Raw genomic sequence first — 23,479 nt, 5'->3', positions numbered from 1 at the left:
TCTCCTCTAAAGGCTATCTTCATTCCTTCTCACTTCTCTATTTTTGTCATTGTCACCACCATTCTTATAATCACCCAGGCTAAAAAACCTTTGAGCCATCTTTAACTCATTCCTCTCCCTTACCACCTCTAATCAATTACCATATCCTTTTGATTCTACCTCCCCAATACTTCTCACATCCATCCTCTCTCCTCTTCCACTGCTATCATCCTAGTTCAAGCACTCATTACCTCTTGCGTAGACTTATTGTTACAGCTAATATGTCTGCTTCCTCCATTCTCTTCCCTTGTCCAATCCAGTCAGACATCAAGCACATATTAAGCATTAACTATGTGTCAGACACTGTGCTAAGCACTGTGGATATAGTGAGAGGCAAAATACTGTCTTTGCTCTCCAGGAGCTCACATTCTAATGAGAGAGACAACAGGTAAATAACTAGGTAGATATAAGACATATATATGTATGTCTATATATATATGTAGACATACATATATATATAGACATATATATATATATACACACACATATCTATACATGTATAAAGTAGATGGAAGGTGGTCTCAGAGGAAAGACAATAAGGAAAGAGGAGAGGGGTCTGGAAGAGGCTCCCCAGAGAAGGTAGGATTTAAGTTAAGTCTTGAAAGAAGCCAAAAATTAAGACACAGAGCTGGGTAAGGAAAGCATTCCAGGCTTGGGGGATAGCCAACACAAAAGCAGAGACGGGAAATGGGGTGTCCTGGGTGAGGAACAGTAAGTAGACAAGCATGACTGCATTTTTAGGTGTATGAAGGGGAGTAAAGTATAAGAGTACTAGAATGGTGGAAAAGGACCAAGTCGTAACAGGCTTTAAATGCCAAACATAGGGTTCTGGCTGTGTGAGTAGAAATCAGGGCATATATATACATTATGAAAGAAGAAACAAGATTTGGTGATGAATTGGACAAATGAGGTGAGAAGGATGAGTCAAGGGTGAGCTGAGGTGGAGTCTGATGGTGGTGGTGCCCTCAATAGCAATAGAAAAGTTGGGAAGAGGAGAAAATTTGAGGAGAAAGATGAGTTTAGTTTCAATCTTGTTGAACTTGAGATATCCAAAAGGCAGTTGATGATACAGGACTGGAGCTCAGAAGAATGGCTGGATAAATAGATGTAGGAATCACTTGCAAAGAGACAAATAATTGAATCTGTGGTAGCTGATGAGCTCACCAAGTGAGATAGTATAGAGGGAAAAAAGGGCCCAGATTAGAACCTTGGGGGTCACCTACAGGTAGTAGGCAGGACATAGAAGAATATCCAGCAAAAGAGACTGAGAAAGGAGTGGTCAGACAAGTAGAAGAACCAGGAGAGAATAGACTTTTCTCTAAGTCATGAAAACTTAGAGAGAAAAGTATCCAGGAGGAGATGGTGATCCAGTATCAAAAGTTGCAAAGAAGTCAAGAAGAGTGAGAATAGATTTGCCAATTAAGAGATCATCAGTAACTTCGGAAAGGTCAGATTCAATTGAATGATGAAGTTGGAAACCAGGATTGATAACTGAGTGAGAGGTGAGGAGGTGGAGGCATCAATTATAGATCTCAAGGAATTTGTTTATATATCAATTATTATAGGAATTGGTTATATATCAGTTATAGATCTCATGGAATTTAGCCAAGAAGAGGAAAAGAAATAGGGGCAATAAGTTAGCAGCAGTTCTGGGAAGGGTGCTTTTTAAGGATGGGAGAGACATAGACATGTTTGGAGGCAGAAGGAAAGGAGCCAGAAGGTAGGGAGAGACTGAAATTAGAGAGAGAGAGAGAGAGAGAGAAGAGAGAGAGAGAGAGAGAGAGAGAGAGAGAGAGAGAGAGAGAGAGAGAGAGAGAGAGAGAAGAAATGATTGTAGGGGCGATCTTCTGGAAAAGATGGAGGAGATAGGATCCATGTAGAGAGGTTTGCCTTGGCGAGAAGAGCCACCTCTTCATCAGAGGCAAGATCTATCCTTCATACATCAGCCAGAGTAATCTTCCTACACCTCATATGTGACTATGTCACCTCCCTTAGCATAGATCATTGTACATAATATGCCTGATGAGTTTTTGCTGAAAACGCTTGTTAGAGGGAAAGCATGCGAAGAGAGCCAACAAGTAAAGGTAGAGGTCATTAAGAATCTATAGGAAATCTTAGGGTCAGGAAATAAAGGCTGAGTATGCTGAAAACATCAGAGTATCAAAGCATATCACATTTCATAAAAGGATCCTGATTACTTTACAAGTAAGCAAGAGTTTTCCTCTCCCAGAAAGAGTGGGGTGGGGAAGGGTGAAGGAAGGGAAAATTGGAGTGTATAGAACCTGGCTTATGCTTGTCCGTATGGTCAACACAATTGATTGCCAAATGAAAAATGAAGGCATTGGGTCAGCAAATATTTGATCCAAATTGTTTGTCTTAAGCAGCGAAATCACCAGGTTGAATCCATTCAACTTTTGCCTACGGCCCAGAGGCATGTGACACAAGAAGGCATGGGTGTGCCCAAGAACTTAAATTTCAGTCATTATAAGTCTGTTTTTCTCATCATTTTACAACAAACAGGGCCGAAGATGCTTTTCCCGCAAAGAATGTTGCTGTGTATAAAATTGCCAGCTGAAGGAGAATAACTTCAGCTCTTGCTTAATCTCCATCATTTATCCATCAAGAATTATTGAGCACAATTACAATCGATCAGTCACTTAAGTACTGTTACTCCCAAGGGGCACTGTTAGTAAGAGGCACATAGGAAAACAGATCAAGAAAACAAATACATTCCTGATAGTCTTTGCAACATGATTTTCACATTAAAATATCTAATGTCTCTCTCCTGTATTTCGCATCGATTTGGATGGAAATTTCTCCCTTTATGGTTTACTCTCTGTATGTACTTATAGGAATGACAGCTGGTCACTACTCGGACCAGTATGTTCTTTAACAGGCTGAAACAACTAGACACTCAAACTTTACTCCCTCACGCCAAGAAAGCAAACTCTTCGTCCCAAAACCAGACCATGACTTATAAATACAGACTAGGGTTCTATATCTTACAGATCTTCACTGTCCAAATACAATGGTTAATTAAACATTCTGGTTTTAAAAGGATCTATGAAAAATAATTTTTTTAATTAAAAAAAAATTTTTTTAACAAAATGATCTATGTTTTTTACTGAGAGGCAGCACGTTATAGAGGACTAGCTAGCCTCAGAACCAAGAAAACCTGGGCTCAAATTTGGCCTCTGATGTGTACTGACCCATGGGAAAGTCATTTAACCTCTCAGTTCATCAGTGACTCTCTAACAGTTACCAATAGCACAAATCAGCTGCTGATTGGTAGAGGAAGTTTACTCACCAGAAATTCCTTAAGCCAGTAAAATCACAGGTCTGGAATTTTTTCTATTGTAACTGAGATTCCATTACAACAAATTCCAAAGGACGCTATGTAGCCTGGGGGTGGGGAACCTGCAGCAGTCTAGACTGTTACAGGTAGCTAGGTGGCAGAGTGGATAGAATGCCAGGCATGGAGTCAAGAAGACTCATCTCCCTGAGCTCAAATCTGACCTCAGACACTTACTAGCTATGTGACCACGGGCAAGTCACTTAACCCTGTTTGCCTCAGTTTTCTCATCTGTAAAATTAAGGAAATAGCAAGACATGACTGAAATAACTGAACAACAACAACAAAATCTAGACTCTTCCACTGTGCTAAAAAGTTTCTTTTGTCAAATATTGCTAAAAATAAATGGACTTGGATTTGAAATATTTTGGTCGTAGCAATTATCACTGAAATATTATTATTATAGTGAGACTTTGTTCCATGCCATGAAATAAAACCATGTACTAGTTCCTAATCGTATGGAATATAATCATTATTGCATATGGAGAGTCCTTCATATTGCTGACATGATACGTCAAGAATATATCCATTTTTAAAATACTACTTGTAGCTGTTATTGTTCAATCATGTCCAACTCTTCATGACCCCATTAGAAGTTTCTTTGGCAAAGATACTGAAATGGTTTGCCATTTCCTTCTCCACTCATTTGACAGATGAGGAAACCGAGACAAACAGGGTTAAGTGACTTGTAAAGGGTAACACAGCTAGTAAGTGTCTGAGGCTGGATTTAAACCCAGGTCTTCCTGACTCCAGGCCTGCCCTCTATCTACTGCACTACCTAGCTACCCCATTACTCTTAGTATAGATACACAAATGTAGTGTCTTTGTATATATGGTTTGATCCTCTTAATCATTCTGTGTATTTGAATACATACTAGACTAAAAACTTCAAAATAACATTGCTGGGCACAGTTCTTAAAATATATCTTCTCTTACAGGTATTCAAGAAGGAACACAATGTACCAAATGTAAAAATAATTGGGCCCTGAAGTTTTCTATCATATTATTATATATTCTGTGTGCCTTGTTAACAATCACAGTAGCCATTCTTGGATACAAAGGTATGTACCATATGAATTTTCCTTTCCAATAGCAAGTTAACTAACTATGAAATGAAAAGTGATTTATCTACAAATATAAAAATTAAGTGTCTTATTTATATTAAACTTAGTAACATAACTTCAGGCTCTGTACTCATCACTTTAGGATAGCCATATTGTCTAAAGGGCAAAAACATCAGTGATTTCAGTGATGATTCTCTCCTATGTGAGGATTTTTGGTTTTTTAGGCCTTTGGTGTTGTATAATTTTCCTTGTCTGTGAAGTGAATTATCATTTCCAGCTACACTGTCTTCCTTAGTCTTTTCCTGTCCTATCTTAGCGGTCATATGAAAACCTTGGAGCCAGCACACAGTAAAGCCACAGTGATGGTGGCCAAATAAAATAAAAAATCTCCATGGCTACTAGTTCCTTCAGCCAGTGTCTACACAGCCACTTCCCTCTTTTCTCCTTAGCAGATTTACTGTGGTCACAGTTGGTTTGAGCTAGTTTAATGTCTATAATATGTGTAGCACAATATAAACTACCTTGAAGAAGTTAAAAGGTAAAGTAAGTGAAGATCAGAGTTGTAATTCAGTTAACTTTTTTGAATTAAAGAGAAGGAAACATCTGATATCCCTTTCATTTCATACTCCATAGAATTAATCTGATCGAGTAAAATTTTCTTCTCTAGTTGGAGCATTTTTTCCTCTTGTGTGACTAAAAGTAAAAGTATCATAATTAAAATCACCAGTGGGAAACAACAAAGAATTATGGAACTCTTCCTAGACACATTCATGTTAGGCTCATTTCTGTGATTTCAACACACAAACAGACATGGACAGAGTCTACTAATCTTAATAACTTTAACTCAGCAGCCAGCTTCAGCTGCCTTCCCTCAGACTGTCAGATTGTGCAACCGACACAGGAAAAGGAAAATTCAGAGGCCCACTAGCTCTCTGCTCCTCTCACTATGCCCACTGCAGCTGCTTTGGGGGCAAGGGGGTGGGTGGGGAAGATCTAATATGCAAGTATCTTGGCCATTTCCTCACACCTTTTGTTCTCTTCAGAACTATGTGTTCTACAGTACCTGTCACATTCACAGCTAGGCATTTCCCTGAAGTATTCTTCAGCCTGCCCCCTAATGCCAGGTATACTCAGAAAAAAAGCATAGCATGGAACTTTCCATTTACCCTGCAATGTATTGACATAATGAAGAATTGGGAAAATTATCAGGCCTTTTATTCCCTTTCACTTGCGGCAGCCTCATGTAAGTAAAGGACACCTGTATTGAGGAAAATGAGGTCCAACAAGTATCAGTGTTCAGGTTATGTAGATAGACAGACACAGACACACACACACACACACACACACACACACACACACACACATACACACACACACACACGCATGTACACACGCATATTAGGGAACTGGAGTCACCTGAAAGTATCTCCCCACCTAAAGGAAAAGCTTTATTTTGTTATGAATGATTCACATTAGCCAACTTCATCAAATTAGCCAGCTTTCCATTTTTTTCAGTCTGTGTAAACATGATTAGTGATGCAGTGGCAAAGCAGTAACTAAAAATCAAGTGGTGACAATTGAGCTTTTACTGAGTCTCTGTAGGGGGCTTCTATAGAACAGTATATTAAACCCTCGGAGTTGAATATTTATTATAGAAAGAAAAGGCACAGTCCTTGCCTTTGAAAAGCTTACCTCTGTGTAACATTTGGCCAATTTTTAGTTTTGTTAGGAAATAATTCAGAGAAACTTTGTGCCTTCTTAAGGCACAAGGAAAAGTCCAAAAGCAAGACTCTCTGCAGCTTTTAGATGTTACTTCCTCAGTTTTTATAACCTTAGAAAGGAAAAAAATGAACAAAAAGACCTCCTAGGAGCCTTGGACCTTTGCAGCAAGCATCCCCTCACTCTCCAGGTCATTGCTTATGACTGTTTGGTACCGTCCAGTTCTCCTGTTTCCTATTTTTTTTTTAGGCATCGTGTTCACAAGTGCAACATTCTTGTGTAGTCCTTGTCTACTTCCTTTCTTTTCAATTCAGCTATTTGCAAAAACCTGCATATCCCATGACAGTTTCAGTAACCCTATTACACAGGCAGAATCTTAAGCCAAATAGCTCAAAGACTTATTTTGATATCACTTGCCTGTTCTGAATGTACTGGATCTTGAGTCCTGGGGAAATATATTCCAAAGGAACTTTTGAAATTCCACCTCCCGACCTCCCCCATCCACCTCCACCCATTATCCCTTTTGTTTCTCTCCTTCTACAGACCCAAAATTGGACTTTTTTTTTTGAATAGCATTTCTGCAGCAAAAGGTTTATGTGAACAGCGGGCAATCCTCTAAACTCTTCACTTAAGATGTCCTCAATATGCCTGTGATCTATGGCTCACAAAGCTGCTCTGAAAACTTCGTTTATTGCAGATTCCTTGGATACTCTAGGGAAAGAGCAAAAACCACTAATTCATAAAGTTTTGTGCATTGTTGTTACCTTTCACCAAAAGTGTTTACCTGTATACGCTCCCCTAACCTTTGTAGTTCAGCAGAGCACAAGAGTGAAATAAATAAAATAAACTCTCTGTCATTTTAACCTGCCACTCGATCCAATCCAGCAAATGTTTTAAGCACCTACTGTGCCCCAGGTACTGTGTGAGATGCTAAGGAGGATACATAGACAAAAATAGCTCCTGCCTTCAAGGATGTGTTCTACAGGGCAGAACATAACATATATTCAGATAAATTAATATAAGGTGTAATTTGAGGAGGAAGGAAGTATTTTGAGCAAATGGGTGGGAGGGGAGTCAGGAAAGGTTTCAAAACAGAGGTGGCTCCTGAATTGAGCCTTGCTGAAAGATAAAGATTCCAAAAGGTAGATGTGAATTGTTACTGATCCAAAGCACACAAGCACGTAACTAGCTGAGGTATTCCTGAGTATTTTGAATTATTAGTCAAGAAAACCACTGGAACAGCTTTTCAAGGGGAAAGGAGAACCACAGAATTTCAGTCATAGGAGACCCCTGGGGCCATTTAGTACAACCCATATGTGAAAAAGAATCCCTTCTAAGCTATACCAGACAGAAAAAGTTATTGAGCCTTTACTTAAAGACTTCCAGAGAGTAGAAACTCATCTTCCTCCCATTCCTCACTTAGCTAGTTCTAATAGTTAGGAAGTTTTTCCCCACGCTTTTTTGCCCCTTCCATTCGTCGTTCCTAGTAATATTACTAAGAACTTAACACTTTAAGGTTTGCAAAGCACCTTACAAATATTATCTAATTTTATCCACACAGAATCTCTGGGAAGTAGTGCTAAAATAATAGTGCTATTTTTTCCCCTCCCTTTTACAGAGGAAGAAACTGTGGCAGACAGAGATTGACCAACTTGCCCAGGGTCACAAAGCTAGTATATGTCTGAGGTCACATTGGAACTCAGGTCTCCCTGACTTCAGGTCCAATACTCTTATTCATTCTTCTGCTTAGTTTGGAAGAGAGCTGTTCTGACCCCTCTCTGTCTTTCCTCTCTGGGCTAGGCATACCCCATTCCTTTAACTAATCTTTGAATGGAATGGACTCAGGACCCTTCACTATTTAAAGGTTCTCCAGCTTTTCAATATCCTTCCTAAAATGGAGCCCCAAAATCATACAATACTCCCGATGTGGTCTCATAAGGACATAATAGTATGGGACTATCACCTCCTTATTTCTGCAAGCTGTGACTCTCAATACAGCCTAAAGTCACAACCACTTTTTTTGGCTACCACATCAAATCATTGACATATTCAGCTTGTGGCCCCCTCAGATCCTCATAACATTTTTCGATAATCTTCCCCCTACTTAGACTTCCCTCATCTTGTACTTGGAAGGTAGATTTTTTTTAAGCCAAGTGTTACACTTTATATTTATACCTGTTAAGTTTCATCTTATTAGAATTAACCTATTGACTTAGTTAAGTCTTTTTTAATCCTAACTCTATCATCCAGTGTGTTTATTAACCCTCTCAGCTTCATACCACCAGCAAATTTGGTAAGAATACCATCTGCGTCTTTATCCAAGTTATTGATAAAAATGTCAAGGAAATGTGGGTCAAGCACAGAGACCTGATATACTGGAGTCATCCTTCCAGGTTAACATAAAACTGTAGTGACTACTCCTCCAGTCTGGTTATTCAACCATTTCTGAATCTATCTAATCATACTATTGTCTAGTCCAAATTATTCCATGTTTTCCATATTAACAGCATAAAATACTTTGTCAAATGCTATAAAGAGACAGAAACAGACAGAAAGAGAGGCAGAGACAAAGAGAAATAGATTAATGGAGAGATAAAGAAAAAAGAGGAGAGAGAGAAGGACAGAATGAGAGAAAGAGAGAGAGAAGGAAAGAAGGAAAAAAAAAGAGTGAGTCTTGGCCAGACCTGTTCTTGATGAAGTCATGTTGCTCTTTGTGATCTTTAATTCTTTTTTTAGATTTCAGTAACCATCCCTTTAATAACACATTCCAGGATTTGGGCAGAAATTGAAATCAATCTGACTGACCTATAGTTTGCAGGCTCCATTTTCTTCCTTTGTTGGAAAATCAGATCATTTTGCCCATCTCTAATCATGTAGCGTCTTCCTCATTCTCCACAATCACTTCAACTTTGCCAAAATAGAAATGGCCATTAAATAAGAATTGGACCAAAGATCTGTACTTATATATGTATATAAACTAGAGGATTATGATACAGCTGTTGTTGGGATCCAAGCCATGAAACAGTCTTATAATAAGTTGAGGGGTTTTTTGTATTTCCATAATTCAACTTTATTGGCTAGAGTCCCAATGTTTTTGCTTTACTACTTTACAAAATCTATGATCTCATCGGTGAGTGTAATCCTACCACCAATCAGGTTGCCATTCACATTTTCCTGTAAATACTCAGTGGATTGTCCGATATCCAATGCCTTGGATGCCTTCTTTTTGTTCTTTATTTGTGGTACCAATGTACCTCACCATCTCTTTTTTGATCAGACAAGTTCCTGATAAGGTCTCTTACTACATTTATTGAGTTTAAGTTGTCATTGGTAACATATTGCATTCCATTTATACCCACCATCATCTTTCCTTTGCCCTTTGATTTATGATTTTAATTCTTTTGAGATCATAATCTTTCATGTTTGGCAGCCATATAAAATCATTAGGAGAATATTGGCATTTAAAGAGATGGTTCTAGTTGAATTGCACTCATAGCGAATGAGAAGATCCAACGTAGACACGTATTTGGAGAGGAAGGTAATAAACCATGCACTGTGCTAAGCACTTGACAAACATTATTACCTATCCTCACAACTCTGCAAAGTAGGTGGTATCATGATCCCTATTTTACAATGAGAAAACTGAGACAGAGATTGAGTGACTTGTCCAAGGTCCACAGCTAAAGTATCTGAGGTTAGATTTGAACTCAGGTCTTTCTGACTCCAGGTCCAGCACTCTGTCAACTATACCACCTAGCTGCCACACAATACCCTCTGTCTGGACCTCTTAAGAGACAATTCCACTCTGTTTTTTCCCCTCTCACTTTGTCCTTCATACAGCTAATTTTTGTTATATAACTAAGTCAGTCTACGTGTGTGTGTGTGTGTGTGTTACATATATATGTATTAAGCACTTATTGATATAAGAGCATTCATTGGGTTGGGCCCTATGTGACATACAAAGTGCAAATAAGAAATGGTCATTAATATCTTGGAGCTTACAGTCTTGTTGGCACATAGTAAATGCTTACCACGTGCCTGTTGACTGACTTGTTGAGGATGGTACTTATACATTAGAGAGTCACAAACTAAATGTTACTTAATAGATCTGGACTAAGTTTATAAATCTGGCCATGTTACTTCTCTGCTCAGACATCAGATGTCAACTTGTTGACTGCTAAGTAAAATAGCCATCACCTGTGGGCTCTACTGGTATCCATTCAGTGTCAAGAGATCTGGAAGAAAAGCCCAAGCATATTAATTAATTAATGCCCTTGTAAATAATTTGCAGTTAAACACAGTAAAGAAATATGCAGGATGGGCAGACATGGATGGATTGCATTCTGCATCATTGGAGGAAGTACCATCCTTCACAAAATCACAGATCCACCAAAGTACTAAAAATAAAATTTAAAGTCGTTTTACTGAAATATAAGGCTTCAGTGTGAAAGGAGAGGGAGTTGTTCCTTGAAAAGTGACATTGCCACATAGGGATAGCAATTATAGGAAGGAAACAGATGCCAAGAGGGAACACAGGGCTGGTGTCTCTGAGATGTAGCCAGATGTTCTCTCCAATCTAAGCCCTAGATACGTATTTGGAGTTCAAACTTGTATCTAGCTTTTAGACAAAGACTTGGCATAGCACTAATAGGTGGCTGCCCCATCACTAGTGGGGTAGACTGGACCACTGAAATGAGAGTATATTCTAAATTAACTAATAAGGAATTAAGAATCAGAGGTAGAGAAGCAGGAAACTTAACTCTATGCCATGCTGTAAAATCAGATGGGGTTGGGTGGGGGGTGGGCCTTAGAGGAGTGTTTCCCATCACAGATCAAGGGAAATCACACTGTACCATCACTCACTAAGTGTTCCTTGGCTTACAAGGCAAGACCTCGCCCTCCCTGGGAGCAAGTGGCGTGGGACTTGGGATGGGGGAGAACAGAAACATAAATGTGCCCCAGAGGCAGTTGGCTGCCCCTCCCCCCAGCAAAGATACAAGTTCCCTATAGTGGCAAGTAACTTCCACAGCTGAATAACTGATGAGCGGATAACCACAGGAGCTGCAAGATGGGGGGGGGGGGGTTGCCTGGAAACAGAGTAGGAAGGGAGATAGAAATTGTGAGTCAGTGAAATCTGTTTGATTGCGTGCTAAGGCTTACCAGACCCAGAGACCAAGTATCTACACACACGCACACATGTATGCACGTACACTAGTGTGCACACACATGCATACGCACGCGCACACACACACACACACCAGATTTCATGCCGTGACACAGATAGAAATAAGTTTCCTGGCTCCCTGCCTCATTCCTCATACCTTATTAAGCAATTCAGAGCATATCCTCATTTCAGCCACCCACCAAAACTCACTACCACAGCCCACTGCTAATGTGGCAAACATCTATTAGTACCACATCAGCTCTCTGTTCAGCCCTGAATGTCTGTCACTGACTCTTGGATTGGATGGCATGAACATCCTCCTGTCCCTGCCCCTCCGAGACACTAGCCCTATTCAGCCTGTGAAAGTGTGGGGCAATGGTGGCTGTATACCCATGCTGTTCTCTCTTGGCATCTGTTTATCCCATGTTACTATTATGCCTGTATGGCAGCGTCACTTTTCAGGATCAGCTCTCTCCCCTTTTGCACTGCAAAGGCCCTCCACAATTTGGCACCACCCTAATTTTCTAGCCTTATATTTAACAACCCCCTGATAGGTACTCTGCTGTAGACAAATTAGACTGCTCTGTTCCCCAAACACACCCTTTCCCTTCCTTTTTGTGCTCCCAGTGTTCCCTCTGCTGAGAATGTCCTCCTTCTTCCTGTCCCTCTCCATCTCTTGGATTCTTTCCCATCCTTTAAAACACAACTCAAATGTTATCTCCTCCATGAAACTTTCTCTTATTCTCCCAGTTAATGATAACTTTTTCCTGCTTATACCTCAAGCAGTATTTTGGTTTGCATCTCTCTAAGATACTTCTGTGTAATATTATATTAAAATTATTTGTGTGTGTATACATATACATATATATAATATCCCTTTATTGACTGGGAACTACATGAAGATAGGGACTATATCTTTTCTCAACTTTGATCTCTGCTAAAACCAGTACAGTGCTCTGCATGCAGTAGGTGATTAATAAATGTTTTTAATTTAATTCATTTGGACTTAGAACTGGAAGAAAGCCTAAAGGTCATCATTTCTTTTACAGAGGAAGAAGCTGAGAACTTTATTATAGTCAGAGACATAAAGTGAGTTGCCTAAGGCAGCACAAGTTATGTGGCAAAAAACTGGGAATAAAACCAGGGTTATTGATTCCCCAGCATTCTTTCTATTGCACCATTCTATCTCCCTCTTCATATTTTGAGTCCCTAAGGAAGTGCCCTTGGCATAATAGGTGTACAATAAATGTTTGTTGATGATTAAAGAAAAGTATAGAAATGGAATTTCCACTCAAGTCTCATTCTATGCATCATTATGGTGTGGAGGTGGCTTTGCATGCTCAAAGACTATAACAGGAAAGTACAATTTCTAATAGGTCTAACCAAGCTGAAAAGGCTCCATTTATGATTCTGGTAAAATAATGTGTGTTTCATCCAAGGACCAGGTTGCCTAAGGCCCATTACCATAAATTTGACAACTAGATGATGAAATTATTGATCATAGCAATTCATAGAACATGGCAAGATTGAAATCTGCGTCAGTGAAGGGACTATGTCACCAATGAAGTCCTCAATCTGTCAAAATATTGAAAAACCGACAAAATCCTCACAGCATTTGTCATTTGGTTAAAGAAACAACCTTATGCCTAATAAATGCTAAACATTTTCAGCAAGATGATGATGTGAATAGTAATGTTAGTCCAGTTCCTCCGCACCACCTCAAAACAATGGCAAATGTACCAAATCAAATTAAAAAAATAACAAGAAAGAAAAGAAAGTTGAAAAAACCTCACAGGCAAAAGAAATCTGAAAAGAAAAAGAAAAAATAAAGAAATGGGCAAGCAAAAAAAAAGCCCTAATATAGTACATGAATATCATTAAAAGTATAGCAAAATCTCCAGAAGGAAAGGACAAGACTGCAACAATCATTAAATCAATAATTGAACACTTACTAAGCACCTACTATGTACCAGGCACTGGACCAAGTGTTAGAGTTTTTAAAAAAAAAAAGGCAAAAGATAGTTCTTGCCCTCAAGAAGCTTACAATCCAATGGAGTGACAAAAAAGCATAAGAATTAATTAACAGAGGGGAAAGCATTACAAGGGGCTGGGGCAGACTTCTATGGAAGGTGGAATTTTAGTTTGTAGTTAAAAGAAGCCAAGAAGTAGCTGGATAGGAGGAGGGAAAGCATTCCAGGCATTGGGGACGGCAGCAGAAAATGCACAGCCAACTATCATACTTCTAGAAGAAAGAACAGATATACTGAAAGAATGTCCAGAGTAATTTAGAATCACAGTAAGTGTAAAAAGGAAGATCTGCCTCTATAAAATTGGAAATAGTTTCACCTAAGGAAAAGTTTAAGATGATAATAATTAAAATTTATTGACCTTATAATTGATAAAATAGAAACAGTGATGGATTAAGCAATGAACTCTTGAGAAACAGGATGGCTCTAGTAGAATGAAAAGTGGTCAGATTAAAGAACAAACAAAGCAAAATTTTTTAAAATTCTAAAACTGGGGGCAGCTAGATAGTGCAGTGGGGTAGAGCAGCAGCCCTGGAGTCAGGAAGACCTGAGTTCAAATCCAGTCTCAGACACTTACTATCTATGTGACCCTGGAAAAGTCACTTATCCCTGATTGCCTCAAAATATAAATAAATAAAATTATAAAACTAGAAGAATAGGTTAAGTTTCTATCTACCAAAGTAATAGAGCTAGAAAGCACAAGGCAGTCAGAAAATCTGAGAATTGTTGGCCTTCCAGAAAAATATAAAGAAACAAAGAGTCAAAGTATTATAGGAAATAATACCCCCAAAATTGCCTGTATTGGAAAAAGAGAACAGAATGACAACCAATAGGATGTTGAGAGAAGGGAACCTTAGATTTGAACCATCCAGTGATATCATTATCAAGTTCTAGAGTTCTAATATCAGGTATAAAGGCTTGAAAGCAGCTGGGTAAAAGCAATTTATGTTATCAACAGACTCATTTGAATAACTCAAGACTATTAAACAAAGACAAGATGTTGTAATAAAATATACGGAAAATCAAGAGAAATTGGCCTGCACTGCAAGACTAATTCTCCTATAAAACCTAAAGATGCTCCTTCTTAGGAAAAATAATTCTTCAATGATGTCAGAAACTTTCATTCTGAAAACTGAGAATTTTATAGGCTCTTTGATAATGAATTAATAATGCCCAAACAAGCTTAAAGAGATTTTAAAAACTAAAAGGTGGGATTGATCATTTTAAAATTAAACTGATAAAGAAAACTAAGAACTTTCTTAGAGACAATAAAATCAAATTAATAGAACCAAAAATATTAAGGACAAATTCACAACAATTATAAAGGACATAAAGAAAATTACCAGAAACTACTCTGCCTAATTATGTGACAACAAAACTGACAATCTAAATAAACTGTATGAATAGCTAAAAGAAAAATAAAATGCTAAAAATATCAAATTACCTAAATAACCCCTCAAAAAGAACATAAACTTCTACAGAAGAAACTCCAGGTATAAAATAGTGAGTTGTATCATAAATATAAAGATCAAGTAACCTCTATGCTACATAAACTATTTTCAATAACTGAAAGTAATCACTTTATCAAACTGTTTCTGTGAAATAAACTTGGTCCTAATTCCCAAGCCAGGAAAAGATAAAGCAGAAAAAGAAAATTCTTTTACTATAACAGATTAATATTGAAGCAAAAATATTTTTAAATACTGACAAAGAGATTATAGCTATGTATTTTTTAAATCTCCTATGACCACGTTAGATTTATACCAGAGAGGTAAGTACAGCTCAACATTAGGAAAGTAATTGGCATAAATAAATATTTTTAACACACTTATGATGTTATTAATGTTAGGAACTTCCATGGAAAAAAACTGTCTGCCCATGAAGATCAGCACCTGCTCTGCAACTTAGAGTCTTAGAGTACTGTGTAGGACACTGAGACACTGACTAGGACACTTAAGTGATTTGACCAAGATCACATGGCCATTAGGTGTCAGAGATAAGACCTGAACCCAGGTCTTCCTGACTTTGAGGCTAGTTCTCTATCATACTACCTCTTACAATATGTCATATTAATAACAAAATAACAAAAACCACATGATTATATATTAAAAACAGGAAAGGCTATTGATAAAATATAGTACTTATTTTTTTTTAAAAAAATGCCAAAGCTTTGTAAATGAAGACAATTTTAAACAAAATTCAGATCAAAAAAATTGGTCAATGATGGTACTAATTTGGAAAGCAATTCACCTGTCCCTTCTTTTTACTAATAGGACACCCCTAGAGTATAAATCTTAAGCACTCATTTATGTTGTTCTACGTAAATATTTCAAGAATTGTACATTAGGAGTATTCAACAGGGAATATTTTAGGGATCTGAAGAATGTATTGAAACAAAATTTATTAATAAAATTTTTTCATAGGGGTAGAATGTGATTGAGAGGCAGAGAGATCTGAGTTCAAATCTTACCTCAAATACCTACTATCTGTGTGCCTTTGACCCAGTAACTTAATCTCACTGAGTCTCAGTTCTTCATTTGTAAAGTGAAAGATTTAAACTAGATGTCTTACCTCTCTCCTTGATCTATATCTATGCTCATATGATCCTAAAAGTGCCATGTTGTATGATATAAATAAAAAGTGTTACAAAGGTTCAGAACAGGAGAGATCAGTTTAAGGTAGAATAGTTGCAGAAGACTTTAAGTTGAGATAAGACTTGAACTAGGACTTCAAGGATAGGTATGATATGGAAGGTAAAGAGGAGGAGGGCATGAGTAAAAATAATCATCAAGTATTTTTACAAACATAAAGATAAAATTTGGATCCAGGCCATGGGAAGGACGTGTAGCTGGAGGAGGGGTCAAATTGAAAATATCTTGCAACTCTTGCACACTCATCAGAACACCAAAAATGCAGAAGAGAAATGCTCTGTCAAGAAACAAATGGCCCCACAAAAATGAGCCCTTACAAAACAGGCTGCTGATATCATTTTTCTATCAATGATGCTTTTCCTTTTTCAAGAATTATCTAACAAGGGCCGTAGGTTGATAGACTTGTGGTCTCTAGAGTAAGATAACATATGTTTTGTGTTAAAAAGTTAATAATAAGGACCAAGGAAAATGCTGTGGGATATTACAGCAAGTGTTAGTTCTGGATCACAACCAGTCTGCTATTTGTATGCAGTAGGCAAGCTGCCATCTTCTCAAGCCTGAAGTTTGGAGCTCTACACTAAAGCTCTATTTTTAAACACAAACATACACAGATACACACAGGGCTGCATGGAGCCAGCTCATTAACACTTGTATACAGGGCAGATAGGTAGTTCCTTTGCTAAGCTCAAGTAAAAATTAATACTCTCATCAAAACATCCATTTGTTTTCTTTTTTGAACTGTGTAAATTCGAGGCATCCCTTTCTTTCTTTTTTTACAATTCTATGACTCTTTAAACCAAAATAGAAGAAAAATAAAGGGGGAGAAAAATGAGTGACCATCAGCATATTTAGAGGAGGCTCTTACTGCCAGCAAAGTAGGGCGAGTCTTAAGGTCCTTCTTGTGGCTTTAGCACAGGCTGAGGCACATGTTTTGACTTGAGAATCAAGCCTGAATCTAAACGTGTAAACAATTTAACTTTTTTTCCCCTGTTGCTGCCCACGGTGTAATAATTTTATCTTCGCCTTACTGAGGCAGTTGTAACACTTTGTTCCTAGGGACTAAAAAATGTGCATATGAACAAAACAAATAAGCTAAGGATGAAAATTATTATAGCTAGATCTATTATTACTAAACCATCAATATACAGTATTATCAAAAGTTTATCAATAGGCTTCAGTTCTTATGAGACTCTCTGTGATCTGAGGATCAACCTGCATTTTTAACCATTGTCACCTGAGGAGTTAATTCTAACACCATGATCTTTCAAGTCACACAACACCTTCCTCCTTCCAGACACAGAAACCAGAGGATGTTCTCAAGGGTGGGGCAATAAAATGACTCTATTCAGGGACAGAAACCAAGCACATTGCAGGGAAGTTGGTTACACAGACATATCTTTCATTTAGGCTCCCTTTCATCTTTTAATTATTAGAACATTTGAAAAAATAAAAATGACCTATACAATATTCACTTGCTTAAAATAAGATGAATAATAATAATTGCTAGCATTTATATAACTGTTTAAGGTTTGCAAAGCATTTTACATGTTATCTCATTTGATCCTCACAACAATTTTGTAAGTTAATTGCTATTATAATCCCCATTTTACAGATGAGAAAACTGAGGATAAGAAAGATCAAGTAACTTGCCCAGGGTCACACAGCTAGTAAGTGCCTGAGAAAGGATTTGAACTCTGGTCTTCCTCACTCCAAGTACAACACTCTATCCAGTGCTCCACCTAGCTGCCTAAAAGAAAGTTAATGCTGAACAAAATTCTTTTAAAAAATTCTGTTGCAACCAACAGAGAGGCAACATTGGTATTCAGCTGGAAGCATACTGGTGATCTCTATGAAATGTTGATGCAAAATTCGTCAGAAAAATTTTTTCCTAATGGTAGAGCATTGGACCTGGAGTCAGAAAGACCTAGTATCAAATTCAACATCAGACACTTTCTGGTTCTGTGACTACAGGTATGTCAGTTTCTTCGTTTGAAAAATAAGAAGAAAGGTGCATATGACATGTATTTCACAGGGCTGCTGTTATGTTCGAATGAATGGATTGGTTTTTAATGGTTTTTTTTAAAAGCATTTATTAAGTAAGCCTTTACAATAAAGTGTTAAGGATAAAAAAAACACAGCAAGACAGTCCCTGCTGTCAAGAAGCTCATTCTAAAAGGAAGACTAAGATAATGTGTTAAACACTTTGTCGTCTTAAGGTGCTATTGACAAGACTATGGAGGAAATGGCCAGATTGGGGAGTGAAGTGAAACGTGGCTGGGACTTTTCTGAAATAGTGATCTGAGAGGTCACTAATTGGGAGAACGAGATGGCGTAGGGCAGACATTCCAAAGATGAGAGTTAAAACTCCCAGGACATGATCTTAGGTAGAGCTATAATGCTGTTAGTGAGACTGTGGTGAAAGTGGCCAAAAACTAGAGAATGAGTCACATGCAGGCTAAGGGATGTTATTAGTAAAAGGATTTAACCAATCAGAATAGCTCAAAGCACCAATCCCACCACAAAACCCCACCTTCTCCTTTCATTTGCTGTATTTTCCTGAGTTTTATTCATACAACTACAAAATAATTTTATTGACTAGACAATCCAAAAAAAAAAGTGAGCATTTTTAACCCTGTATATGCTATTTCTTACTCACCTATTTATAGCAATGCCTCTAGACTCCATCTTCCAGAATGAAGAAGGCAACATTTCCCTTCAGGATTCTCAGGGTGCCTTTGGATAGGCTGGGGTTTCTTCCTCTAATACCACCTGATAGAATCTCCCCCCTCCCATTCCATTGTTTTCCCCCCCACACTGTCACACAGCAGTAATTAGCTCTCCAATTCCACTTAACCAATAAATATCAATTAGCTTTCCCAAAAGGATAATTACTGAAAAGATACAGCAAGAGCAGAAATCCAAACATTTCTCCAGCACCTAAAGGCACACTCTCCCCTATGACATCTCAGTCTCTGAGGAGAATGGGCTCAAGCTTAACGTAGTTTCTATACTTCCAAATTCAGCATAGCCCCTAGATAAGTCTTAGTCTTGGGTACTAGTGGACGTAATCCCACCAGTAAACTAGGCTGGGTCACCTAGCTCCTTCCTCAGGACCTCACTGACCACAAAAGTTTTCATGGACTCCGCTTCTGGATTCCCTGGTGGCTTGTCTCCTGATCTTTCAAAGACAGCAAATCACATCCGTCACCAATCTCTTTCACCTAAAATCAAGAAATAGATGACAACAGGGACAAAGCAACCACATTGCCATGCACTCACTCAAAGGTCACATCGAAGCAACTCTACGGGGAAGATAAAGGACTAAGGTCTCTCTTCCCACAAGGACTTTCAGTAATTTTTGTCTCTTTACTTGAATACAACAGTGAGAAAAAATTAAAAGTCAAGAAATTGGCCCTGGTTGACTGTACCCAGCTGTCCTTCTGAATGCACCCCAACTTTGGCTATGCAGCCAATCAACACAGAATTAGCAGGTCCCAAGCAACTACAGGAATAAATGTTCCAAATTGGGGAACAGGTGACTTCCATTTATGTGTCATCATGCCTTTCTGGAAGTAGTATCCCCCAGCTTCTTCCACATGGGGGATTGCATCAGCTCCTCAATACAGCCCCCGCCATTATGTATTTATAGATTCAGGAAAGGAAATAAAATTACAAATACATTGAAACAACTACCATTCAGGCTATGTACCCACATCTCCTTCCAGACTTAGAAGTTTTTAACCCATCTTTAGACACACTCCAAACTCAGGAATCTGGGGGAAGACTTGAGTTCAGTTCTCTAACCTCGTTGCTTTCTCCCCTCCAGGAGCGAGCAAAGGGCAACTTCCCCTCCTGCAAGGAACTGTAAGTCTTAGTTCCCAAATGAAGACCCATTCCCAGCCTTGAAGAGAGGAGAAACACATAGGCCCCGGCTCCAAATGCCACCACTTTTTTGTTCACAATCCTGTTGTAGAAGGCAGCCTTTTCTTTCTGACCACCAGCTCTGTTTGTTGACTGAGTTACACAAGATTTCAACAGCTTGTCCTGGCTTGTTTGTCACCAGCAGAGGGACAGGATGTGCAGTCAAGGGCAAACTAGACAGAGGGTGACTTGACCAACTAGCGTTTTCTGTTCCTCTGGGTCCCTGAATCTTGTGTGTAGTTATTTGTATGTTGTCTTTCCCTACCATCCCTAGAATTTGATCTCCTTGAGGACAAGGACCATGTTTTTGTCTGTATCACAAATCATTCGCACAGCATCTGGTACATAGTAAGCATTTAATAAATGCTTGTTGACTGACTGACTGACTGAAAACACGGGACAGAGAGTCAAATACTTCTGCTTTTTCATTTCTGTTGCAACAGTCTTGTGTGACCTTGAGTGGGTTGACTTTTCTGACATTGAATGATAGGTTCTATTCAAAAAGCACGTCCCAGCTGCCTGATATGTTAGGAAGGATCATAAGATAGAATTATAGATGAAAATTGTTTCCTAAATGAGCCATATGTTTGGTGCCCAGATGCTAGGGAAATAAATAAATTATAAATGCCAAATAGAATATGATACTTGGTGGGAATTCCGAAGGCATATTAAAATCAAGTCAGGTCCAAGCCAAATGCAAAACATCCAAGACATAGCAAAATATCCCAGAGCAGAAGAGAATATAATATTCTCAAGTGGCAAAATGGAAAGTATACTGAGAATCAGAAGACCTGGGTTTGAGTGCCAGATCTGCCATTCATTAGTTGTGCCACTTTGGGCATATCACTTAGTGTCTCAGAGCCACATTTTTGTCATTTGAAAGATGAGACTAATAATATTTGTCACAGCTACTTCATAGGACTGTTGTAAAAAATAAATGAGACAGCACTGTGAAGGTAAATTTGGAAATCATAAAGTGTTATGTAAATGTCAAATATCCACTTATTCATCTAACTGGGGGTTTTAAGACAATCAAAGCTAAGGATTCATCATTTGTTTTTCCTTATATGACCCTGATTACCTTAGTTTTTGCTCCAGTCTGTTTCCATCACCCTATTATTTACTAGGTTGTAAATATTCTAATGTGTTGCTATAATGAAACAGCAGCCCATCTTACAACTAAAAAAAGCAAGCACGAATAAGGATGCTTCTTACTAATGCATTATTTTTCAAATGTCAGTTGTAGAGAAGATGGACAACGTCACAGGTGGCATGGAGACATCACATTTAAGATACAACGAGAAACTCACAGAAGTGGAAAGTGGTCTGAAGAAATTAGGTAATCCATAAATGGAGCAGAACTATTTTCTCTAATTCTAATTTGCATAAATCAGTGAAGCTTTTTCTAGCAGAATTCTTGTACACTTACAGACAGCCTGAAGAATGTTTAGATTTTGCATTGTCGGCAGAGTCTTTCCACTGGATGCAGTTCAGAAAAATTTTAAGGCTAAGGATTGGTTTGGGAATAGGTCCAATAAAATCTTTAGTAGGCCAAATAAAATCTTAAAACCTGCCCTGATCTCAAAGTGCTATAAATGCCCTTCGTTAAACGTTCTTTATTAAAGACTCTGTAGGTTTATTTTAATATGCTTCCAGTTATAAATAACAGTTGCATAAATTCGTTTCCTATCTAAAAGAGGGACTGCAAATTCTATTCCTCCATTTTTTATCCAGAGGAAAAAAATACTTTTGATGATTAAAGAGTAATAAATTATTTCCCCCATGATATCCTTCCCTGTGGCCTAGAGCAGGGAAAATTCTGAGGGCACAGAGTCATTCAACCAAAGTTGTTTGGCAATCCCAGTACTGGGCATGCTTGAAATATATCCATATAAATCAGGTTGTTAAGAGTTCAAGCTACCCAGTTTGAGAACACATGTTTTTCATGCATGTAGATCTAAATCTGTGCATGCCCAGATCATACCTCCCAAAGTTCATACACACCAGTGCATGTCAATTAAAAATCAGACCCAAAAATCAGCCATGACTCTTTAACTCCCTTCAATGACATTGTGTCTCATTAATAATATTTTCTATTCCAGGAGACCAAACTGGGCAGAAAGCTGTGAGCACCAACACAGAACTTTCCTCCTTCAGGTCAGACATACTGGACCTTAGACAACAGCTTCGTGAGATTACAGAGAAAACCAGCAAGAATAAGGATGCATTAGAGAAGTTACAGGAGAGCGGGAATATACTGGATGACAGGCAGAGCCAAATGAAAGAAACATTGGAAAATAACTCTTTCCTGATCACCACTGTCAACAAAACCCTCCAGGCTTACAATGGCTATGTCAACAATCTGCAGCAAGACACAAGCGTTCTCCAGGGAAACTTGCAGAGCCAAATGCATTCACACAATGTGGTCATCATGAACCTAAACAACCTGAATTTAACACAAGTGCAACAAAGGAACCTAATTAGCAGTCTACAAAGGTCTGTGGATGACACCAGCCAAGCTATCCAACGAATTAAGAATGATTTCCAAAATCTGCAACAGGTTTTCCTTCAAGCAAGGAAGGACACCGATTGGCTTAAGGAGAAAGTACAGAATTTGCAAATGCTGGCTGCCAACAACTCCGCCTTAGCCAAAGCTAACAACGATACTCTAGAGGATATGAATAGCCAACTTAACTCTTTCAATGGTCAACTGGACAATATCACTACTATCTCACAAGCCAATGAACAGAACCTGAAAGACCTGCAAGACTACCACAAAGAGTCAGAGAACAGAACCACCACCAAGTTTAACCAGCTTGAGGAACGATTTCAACTCTTTGAAACAGACATAGTTAATATTATTAGCAATATCAGCTACACGGCCCACCACTTGCGGACGCTGACCAGCAACCTGAATGATGTCAGGACGACTTGTACAGACACCTTAACCAAACATACAGACGATCTAACCGCCTTGAACAATACACTGGCCAACATCCGTTTGGATTCTACAACTCCGAATGCAGCAGGATGTCATGAGATCGAGGTTGGATGTTGAAGTAGCCAACTTATCCGTGATCATGGAAGAAATGAAGCTGGTAGACTCCAAGCATGGTCAGCTCATCAAGAATTTCACAATACTACAAGGTAAATGGAAACCTCAGTTTTAGCTTATATTTTTAATTCTGTTCTTGGTGCAAGGCATCACAGTTTGTAGTGGTACTGTGAACTAAAGTTTAAAAGACATTAGCCCAATTTCCCCAGTGCCTCAGCTATTTTCCAGTTATAAGTCAAACCCCTTTATAGGTTACATTAATCCTTCCAAGTCACAAGGATACCATTTATCCAGTTCCTGCCTCATTAAATTAAGTACAGTCCTCAAACCCCAGGCTACAGGACCATATTGTAAGTGAAACTGCAATATAATGAGGTCCTTTTGGTGATTAGAACCCCGGGACAGAATCCAAAACTGACCCATTTATACCATATTCCACAGGAGGGCAAATTGCATTATATAACGAGACTCAACTTTGCAACCTAGT

At 38.4% G+C, this 23,479-nt stretch overlaps 1 protein-coding gene across 1 annotated transcript in view; it reads left to right on the top strand.

The window, feature by feature from the left end:
• The window catches only part of COLEC12 (collectin subfamily member 12), a 233,437-nt gene that overhangs the window by 183,193 nt on the left and 26,765 nt on the right, over positions 1 to 23,479 (top strand). The window contains 4 exon segments of the mRNA XM_020970676.2: positions 4,330 to 4,452; positions 21,178 to 21,276; positions 22,040 to 22,946; positions 22,948 to 23,084. Of these exon segments, the coding sequence (XP_020826335.1) occupies positions 4,330 to 4,452; positions 21,178 to 21,276; positions 22,040 to 22,946; positions 22,948 to 23,084 (1,266 nt within the window).

The sequence above is a fragment of the Phascolarctos cinereus genome, unplaced genomic scaffold (assembly GCF_003287225.1).
Source record: "Phascolarctos cinereus isolate Bilbo 61053 unplaced genomic scaffold, phaCin_HiC Scaffold_4;HRSCAF=312, whole genome shotgun sequence".
Taxonomy (NCBI): Eukaryota; Metazoa; Chordata; class Mammalia; order Diprotodontia; family Phascolarctidae; genus Phascolarctos; species Phascolarctos cinereus.
The sequence above is the reverse complement of the archived record's forward strand: the minus strand, read 5'-3'. Positions and strand labels throughout refer to the sequence as shown.